Source organism: Galeopterus variegatus, unplaced genomic scaffold, assembly GCF_000696425.1.
Source record: "Galeopterus variegatus unplaced genomic scaffold, G_variegatus-3.0.2 Scaffold848, whole genome shotgun sequence".
In the NCBI taxonomy this organism is placed as follows: domain Eukaryota; kingdom Metazoa; phylum Chordata; class Mammalia; order Dermoptera; family Cynocephalidae; genus Galeopterus; species Galeopterus variegatus.
In genome coordinates, this window is record NW_007726959.1 from 511,539 (window position 1) to 520,282 (window position 8,744).

Genomic DNA, 8,744 nt, shown 5'->3' on the forward strand with positions numbered 1-8,744 from the left:
GGAAGTTGCCAAAGCTCCTAATGGAATTTCCTGTGTCAGACTTCTGTGAAGAAGCCAGGTGACTCCCAGCCTGGAATGCTCTACCTGGCTTAACCCTCCGTCAGAGTGCATAGTAAAACTTAGGAAAGGTAAATGCTTTGTTCTTCACAGAAAAAGGACTTAAAGGAAGCCATATGCTGGTGGCAAAAGTTAATAGATGTGAGAAAATGATGGTTCTTAGCCAGAAAATGAAGATTTGGGGAAAGAGCAGATTTTTATGAATCGAACAAGAACCTGCTCTGGTATAGGTGGGAAAAATGATTTTAGGTATGTGTCAGCAAGTGGTCTAGCTGGTTTAAAAACAGGTTTGGTTATGTGTTTACAGAAGCCGGAGGTAGCCATGTGGTCCAGCCTTTTCTCATGGCATGCGGTCGTGCTGAGTACTTTACAATTTGTAACTTTCGTAACAAACCTTAGAAGTAGGTGTTACTATTTCTAGAAAAACTGATGCTGAGAGATGTTAAGTAACTTGTTGAAATTACTTAGCTGTTTAGTGGTGGAATAAAAAATTTGAACCAAGATCTATCAATTTTTGATCCACATCAGTGCCTCTTAGCTTACATTTTTCAGCAGTGTGTGCTCCGTTTTATGTAATACATATGTTTTCATTCCTGCCTCAGCTAGAACATGAGCTCTTCACAGGAGTCTGGTTAGTAAATGGCCTGAACGAATGAACCCCCCTCAATAGGCATCTGTTGTGAGGGGCAGCCTGGCGGTCTGTTTCTCAGGAAAGCCTGTTGAACTTGCTGGTTTGCTCTGCTGCCCTTTGGCTGTATGTGACTATGTAGGTTCAGCACTTCCCCCTCCGCTTGGCCAGCTGGGGTACTGTCTCCCCTCAGCCACTGTATAGCTGGAGCTGCTGGTTTGCTCTGCTGCCCTTTGGCTGTATGTGACTATGTAGGTTCAGCACTTCCCCCTCTGCTTGGCCAGCTGGGGTACTGTCTCCCCTCAGCCACTGTATAGCTGGAGCAATTCCAAGTCCTCCCACCACCACCATCTGAAAACAGTAGGGAAGTGTGTCCTCCCCACACTCCTGCATCTTTTTTTTTTTCTTCGTTTGCCATCATCTTTTTTTTATTTACTTTTCAAATAATGTTCCATCTATTGGACCTAGCCTTTCCTGGCAAACATTAGAATATACAGGGTTTTTTAATGTTTAATATTCCATAAAACAGAACTGGTTTTCTTTCCTGAAGTTAGGATGATGTCTGTCATTCTGCTTGAGAGAAACTTCAAAATTGCTCCTTTATGACTATTTCAGTTAGCCACTCCCAAAATCCAATGCAAAAACAACAACAAAAAACACTGTTGTTTTACTAAAAGATTCCTGTCTTCCATTTCATTTTACCAACCCAAGTACAAATCCGGAGAAAAGCTTAAGTCCTACAGTTTCATATTCCTTTTGTAACTCTTTCAACGCTGAATACTCTTTGACTTCCAATGCCAGAAACCTTTTGAGTTCCTTCTACTTTTGTTTCAAACAGTACACTAATCATTTTCTCTTTGCATTTCTTTCCACTTGAGTCCACATCTACTTTGGAGGTTTTCTGAAGGACCAGGTGCTCCTGAGCAACTCAGCACCTCCCACTCGTGGGGCCCCCCCGCAAAAAATTGCCGTCAGGGCCAAGAGCTCCTCCCGCACAGGCTCAGCCATGGCCACATGGGCTGGACGGCTTAGCCGCTCCCCCATCTTTTTATGAGGGAAGAAAATACTTACAGAAACACCCTCCCCACCCCAAACATCTCATTGGCTAGAACTGGGTCACCTCTAGCTGCAGGGGAAGCTGGGCAAATAAACATTGCCAATTTGAGCCTATATCTTGGGAGTTGGGCTCTACCAGCCTACAGAAAGGGAAGGGATTGGATGAACTGGTGACTCTAGATTGCCAGTTAGGTCACAGCTCACGTGTCATGTCCACAGAGGCCTTCCCAGATGACCCACTCTGGAGAAGGCTTGTTCTCCATCATGTCATAGTTTAGTTTTTTCATAGCAGTTACATATCAAATTTGTTGAGTAAATTGCTGACCAGGTAGGAGGGGGTGAAGCTCAGCCAGTGAGGTGGGTAGTGAAGTGGGTATTTTGCCAGTGCTCACACCTCCTCGTTCTGTGGGCAGTGGAGGCAGGATTTGTGCTGGTGTGCCCGACTTGGGTTCATCTCTCTCTTTCACCAGACCACCCCTGCTGCTGCCGTGCGTTCTCAGAGTGGCACTTCAGGAATCCCTTTCTTTGTCTCATGCGATGAGAATAGCTTGCGGGGGTGATGAAATAAGAATAAGAGTATGGTTGTTAGTGCTTGCTGAATGTGTCTCGAGTACCAGACACTGCTGTGAGCACTTCATGTGGAGAAATTCACTTAATCGTCACTATTATTCTGTGAGGTAGGTCCATTACAAGCCCCTTTTATCCAGGAGGTTAAGGAGGGTCCCTGGACTAGTAAGTGGCATAGCCGAGAATCAGACCCCACATCCTGGTTCCAGTGCCCATGTGCTTAGCACTCTGTATTACTCAGGGTGCTGTTTCTTGATGAGTCATAATTGAACCTCAGTGACCTCCATTCCTCATTCCATGGCTGGCAGCTACCTGTGGCATGTCCTTCATTCGCCATACTGGGTATGGGATTTGGTTTTGCCCTCCTTACAAGCTAATGAGTTAACCCTACTGTTTCGTGGGTGCTGGGTTCTGAAACCAAGGACCTTTACTCAGTGTAGCAGGTAGCACAGGAGTGTTGATTCCCTTGACTTCAGGCCCCATGGGGGTGATGCGACGGCCACATGATGCCTGCCCATGCATCCTGAGAGAAGCACTGAGCTTGGGGAACCTACCAGTTTTATAGCAAAAAGTAAGCAAGTCTGTTTTCTGTCCAGGGTTGGGCAGGGGAGGGAGATGTCACTCCATTTCTCAGGGCCTGCCCATGCATCCTGAGAGAAGCACTGAGCTTGGGGAACCTACCAGTTTTATAGCAAAAGGTAAGCAAGTCTGTTTTCTGTCCAGGGTTGGGCAGGGGAGGGAGATGTCACTCCATTTCTCAGGGCCCAGCTGCATACAAACCCAGCCCTGAGTAAGGGCCCAGGTGAAAGAGGATCAGTCGGGACCCTGCGGTCCCAGCACAGTCAGCAATACGTCAGGGCCCAAGAGGCCTGAGAAGGAGTGTGTCAATGACAGGTCGTGGCTGAGATGCCTCTTTGTCTGTTCAGACCCTCTGTTCAGCGTGCTGGGTTTCAGCAGGCATCCAATTTAGTTTCTGTTTGGAGGGGACAGGCTAAATTCCCTTGCATTTTCTTTCCCATGTGTTTTACTTTTTAAGGTGGTGGTTTTACTTAGGAAAAGGCCAGTGTGTGCACTTCCCCTGGTGGCCGGTCTCCCTGGGGCTTATATTATTCATTCATCCTTTGTTTCATTCTTCTGTTTATTCCGCAGTCTTCTGTGTCATATGGCAAATGACTTTTTAAAAATGGTGTCTGCCTTTAAAAATGTATCTTCCTGCAGCTTTGCATTCTGTGAAGACTCACATGATGACTCTCCACGTGTGCTTTCCACCCTGTGCCATGTGCAAGTCACCTGCGGGCATCGTGGCACTGACACCGATGCAGGGTTTTCTAATATAGAATCTGTAGTTTGCTTTCCCAGTTCCCCCGATGTGTTCTTTAGGACTTTCATTTTTTGCCTCCAGGATCCGGTCAGATGACACATTGCGTTTGGTCTTCTTGAATCTAGAAAAGTCCTCTTGCCTTTTGGGGGTGGGAGGATCTTTTACAACATTCAACATCTTTTGAATGTCCAGGCCAGTCATCTTGTAGAGGTCTCACAACCCGGATTTATTTAGCTGTTTCCTAATGATTGGATTTGAGTTAAGTTTTTTCCAGGGATGTCACAGGTGCTAGGTAGTTGGAGCTCCCTGCCTTACGTAGGAAGACTCTCATTGGTTATTCCAGCCTCGATCCCTTGGGAGGGGGGTGTCTGTCAGGTCCCTCCATTGTCACAGGTAAGCAGTATGTTGGATGCCGCTATGAGGACCTGTCGGCTTCCTCGGCAGCCCTCAAGCAAACCAGTTATTAGGTTAATATTTCCCAAGTGGTGATTTTCTATCATTCTTTTTACATTTATTGGATAGTATTTCATCAGTTAAAAATGCTTTTCCCTGTACCCCTTTTTAAATAAAATCATTATGGATTTTAATTCCAAGTTATACTCCATTGCCATCATTATTCTTTTTGAATCTCAAATTTTCCCAGGTCTGGCCACTGAGCACCACTTCACACTGTTTTTTGTGGCTTTCTGACAGGCCCTGTCCTTCTTGGAGCCCTGCCATGCATCCCGCACGGTGTCTCCCCCAGGCTTGCCTAGCCTTCTCCCTGCCCAGCCCTGGAGACAGGGAGCTGTGTGCTAGCTATGCTCATTGCTTCTGGGCGTCACTGCCTCCAGGCCTTTCAGTGGACAGAGGGAATAAATACATTTTTAAAGAATTATGAGTTGTGAGAGTAGATGGTGCTTCCTGCGGACCCCATGCCTAGGGCACCAGAGCCTGAGTGTACCTGGGGAACCAGGCCTGGGTGCCACTTAAGATCTGCTCACCTGGCATCTGGATGTGTGGTCCAGTAGGGGGTCTTTAAACTAAAAGGCTGAAGCCTCTACAGTCTGACGTATTTGCAATCGGCAAAGCACCTGAAGCAGGTGATCGAGTTGCCAGAGATCCTGTTGTCCACTGAGGAGCTGGTCATTTCTTTAAGGTTTGGTGACATAGTCTATGCCATCCCTGTGTTTCTTTCACACTCCCTGGCTTCCTTGCAGTTTGGTCATCGAGGCTGGGATGGGGCCACTCTTGGGTGGATCCCTGCCTGCCAAGCAAGCTGGGCCCTCCTCGGGTTGAGGGTCCTGTGGACCTGGTCCAGTTGGCTGGTTAGGTCACTGCTGAGGCCTTGGGTACAGCTCAGGTGGCGGTGGCCAAGCAGAGCCAAGGGTGTCACGCCCACATCATCCTACAGGTCTCCAGGGATGTCCTGCGAAGTCACTGGTGAAGGAGCTGTGACCATGAGTGAGTGTGCCCTGCAGAGGTGTCATTTGGAAACCACACTTGGCCCACATGTGGCTATGAAAGTGTTAGTGAGGAGGTGGGACGTGACGTGGCCTTGAGCAACAGGCTGGGATCTCATGTGTAACTGGCTGGCTCTGAAGGCGTAAACCTTGTGACCACAGCCTGGAAGGCTTCCGGGGGCTTCAGCTAAGGACAAGACAGTCACTGAGGCCACTTGCAGCAGGTTTCTCACTTCCCCTTATTTCATTTTAGCATCTCCCTTTCTCTTGCACTGAGGATCGTGGTTCCCAGCGACATCAGTATGTTTACCCGCCTCCCAAAGCAGTTTCAGAATTATGACACCAATACACCGCCCCTTCACATCCATGTGCTTCCCTTTGCATTCAGTTCCAAGGTTTGCTTTAACTCTTTCTTGTGTTTCTCGAATGTGTTGGTGAGTGAACATCACGTGAAGAGTGCGCTTCTCTCTCACCTCATTCGGTTCTGCCTTCTCCTTCCTATATGCTTTTGGAGATACATGCGTGGTACACAGACACGCAGACATAAACACGTATGTCTTGTTTCCCCTTCATTCTTATACAAGAGGCAGCATTCTTAACCATGCGCTTCTCTCTCACCTCATTCGGTTCTGCCTTCTCCTTCCTATATGCTTTTGGAGATACATGTGTGGTACACAGACACGCAGACATAAACACGTATGTCTTGTTTCCCCTTCATTCTTATACAAGAGGCAGCATTCTTAACCATATGAGGCTACTTCAGAAAGTTAGTGGAGAAATAGATTTAAAAGATAACATGAATCTTTCCATGAACCTTTTGAAGTACCGTTGTGTTCCGCGTCACTTCATAGAGACCTTCCTCATTTTTTAAAATGGTTGCATAGGATGCCATTGAATAAGTGTGTCACAGTTTGTCCAGCCGGTCTCCTGTGTGTGGACATTTGAATTGTTTCCAGCATTTTGTGATTACATGTAATCCACGAAAGAGTAACCATGTGCAAATATCTTTTATTTCTAGTCGTAAATCCCGGGAAGAGGAGTTGGTGTTGCAGAATGTAAACGCATGTGTAGTTTTGTTGAATAGTCAAGGGGCGAATTCCTTACTGTATAAATTAGTCTGCTGTAAGGTCGTGTCGGCTTTCCAAGTCCACACCCTGCGCTGCAGAGCAGGTGGAAGGAGTTGGGTTCCTGCGCGTGTCCTGATGGCATTGTCTCCATCTCTTCTGGGTGTAGACGATGGGGTGTAGGATTGCGGAGTCAGAGAGCAGGTGTCTGCTTGCTGTTGTACAAGTACCAGTTTTCCACAGTGGCTGTACCAGTTCGCCCCCAGCATCAGTGTGAGCATTCTGGTTGCTTTCTGTTCTTGGCAACACTTCGTACCGGCAGCCTTCTTAATTTTAACTGTCTGGTGGGTGTATGGAGGCATCTCATTGCATTTTGCTAATGGGTGACGATGTAGAGGAACCTTTCATATGCCTTTTGGCCACTTGGATACCCTTGTTATGACGTCCCTGGGCAGAAAACTCCATCCAAGTTTGTTGTAGTCAAGTTATGTTACATATGCAGCTTTATGCTTGGCTGGTCTTTTCACTTGAATAGTTAGAATTTTTGTCTTTTTTTTTGTAAATAGAATTTAAAAGTATGGGCCGGCCCGGTGGTGCACTGGAGAGTGCGCTGCTTGGGAGCGCGGCGGCGCTCCCGCTGAGGGTTCGGATCCCATGTGGAGACCGGTTCCTGCTCACTGGCTGAGCGTGGTGCGGGTGCAACACTGAGGGTTGCGATCCTGTTGCCGGTCCCCGGTACGGGCGCGACACCGAGGGTTGCAATCCCGTTACCAGTCAGTAAAAAAGATAAAAAGGAAAAGAAAAAAAAAAAAGAATTTAAAAGTATGATATGCTTTCTAGCTGCAGAATGTCTGTTGGGACATAGGCCTCTAATACAGAGGTACACACAGTGAAAGTTGCCCCCACTCACAGCCCATGTGACCCACCGGTGTAGGCAGGGCCCTGCACTTTTTCCTGTGCTTACATGTTATACATAGTTTTTCTGATCTTTTTCTCTCCCAAATCAAGTTATGCAATTTTCTTGCAGTTAACCTTTTTCCCACTTAACAATATACATGTGGTGAACATGGAATAACATGAGAAAATGTCCTCACTGTTAAGTGAAAAAAAAAAAAGAAAGGAAAACAGCCAATTATCCCATTGTATGAAGTGACATAATTTATTTAGTCATTTCCATTTCCCTTTTATTTCATATTTAGGTTGAGTGGAAGGCAGCCTTTTGAATTTTGGATATATGTGGTTTTTAAGCTGTTCTGGAAACTGTATAAATAGTATTTATAAATTTATTAATGTAAATTTTCAAATGTACGTTAGTGTGGCCAAATAAGGCTAGAATAATTCACCTTCTTTAATAACCAGATAACAAACCGCCGGCTTGTTCTGCTTTACCTGTTTTCTTGCTCTGGATGATCCCATTTTGAAATGAAGTTGCTTTCTGGCTAAAAAGAGGATTGACTTGTATTTTCATTATTCTGACTCCTTTCAAAGAAGGGGAAAATGAATCTTAGTGGTATACAATGCATTGTTTAGGCTCTATTAGGATGGAGTGTTTTATTTTCTACTTAGGTTTCCCTCTCAATGTTTCAGGTTTGTGAAGCCATCGACTCGAGGGATGGAGCATCTTGTGCCGAGTTGGTGTCTTTTAAGCACCCTCATGTTGCAAACCCACGGCTGCAAGTAGGTAAAAGCATTACGCACACAGGTGTCTAGAGAACACTGTAGGGTAACCAGTTTCTTAAGAGAAGCTTAAAGTTTGAGTAAAAAGAAAACTAGTATTGTCACTCTTATTTGAAAGTTCCAAAGTTCCTTTACGATTTATGTAATTCCAGTTCATTTATTACGCATGACTATGTGTCATATACTCTACTGAAATTTGTACCTCATATGCCTGTATTTAACTCCCGCACAACTCTCTGAGGTTTGGAGAAGTGAGGTGGTGTGTAAGGGTCACCCAGTGGAGAAGTCTAAGTGGAGCTTAGACTCTGTCCAGGCCTGTCTGTCCCTAAAGCCCAATAGCTGCCCTAACCACAAGTGTCTCCTGCTTAAGTTCTTACTGAGAAATGGGTCAGCTAACCAGTGTTCACCCTGGTGTTGTCAATAAAGTTTTGTTGGAGCAGAGCCACACCTGCTGGTGTATATGGCTGCGTTCCTGCTGTAGATGCCCTGATGGCTAGGTCCACAGAGATCTGTGGCCTGCAAAGCCTGAAATATTTACTCTCTGGACTTTTATGGAAAGCATTTGCTGAATGCTGCTTGAAAATACAAGTACGTAGAAGATAAATGATGTAAAAGCAATATTTTCTGTAGGAAATATTGTCAACATTTTGTAAAGCCCTATTTCCTGATTGATACGCATTATAATATTGGAGTGTGTTCCTATTGGGAAGAAGGTTTTTTTTTTGGAAGAAAAGTGAACTTATCTATTGGTGATGATATGTGGCAGTGTATAGACTGCACCTCAGACCAGGTAAATCTTCCGGGTAGCAGCAGACTGTTTTTTTTTTCCTTTTTGTCTTTTTTACTGACCAGCAACGGGATCGCAACCCTCGGTGTTGCGCCCGCACCACGCTCAGCCAGTGAGCGGGAACCGGTCTCCACATGGGATCCGA

At 45.8% G+C, this 8,744-nt stretch overlaps 1 protein-coding gene across 1 annotated transcript in view; it reads left to right on the forward strand.

Annotated features, from left to right (window-relative positions):
* The window catches only part of PCID2 (PCI domain containing 2), a 30,421-nt gene that overhangs the window by 5,129 nt on the left and 16,548 nt on the right, over window positions 1-8,744 (forward strand). The window contains 2 exon segments of the mRNA XM_008572931.1: window positions 7,723-7,816; window positions 8,081-8,089. Of these exon segments, the coding sequence (XP_008571153.1) occupies window positions 7,723-7,816; window positions 8,081-8,089 (103 nt within the window).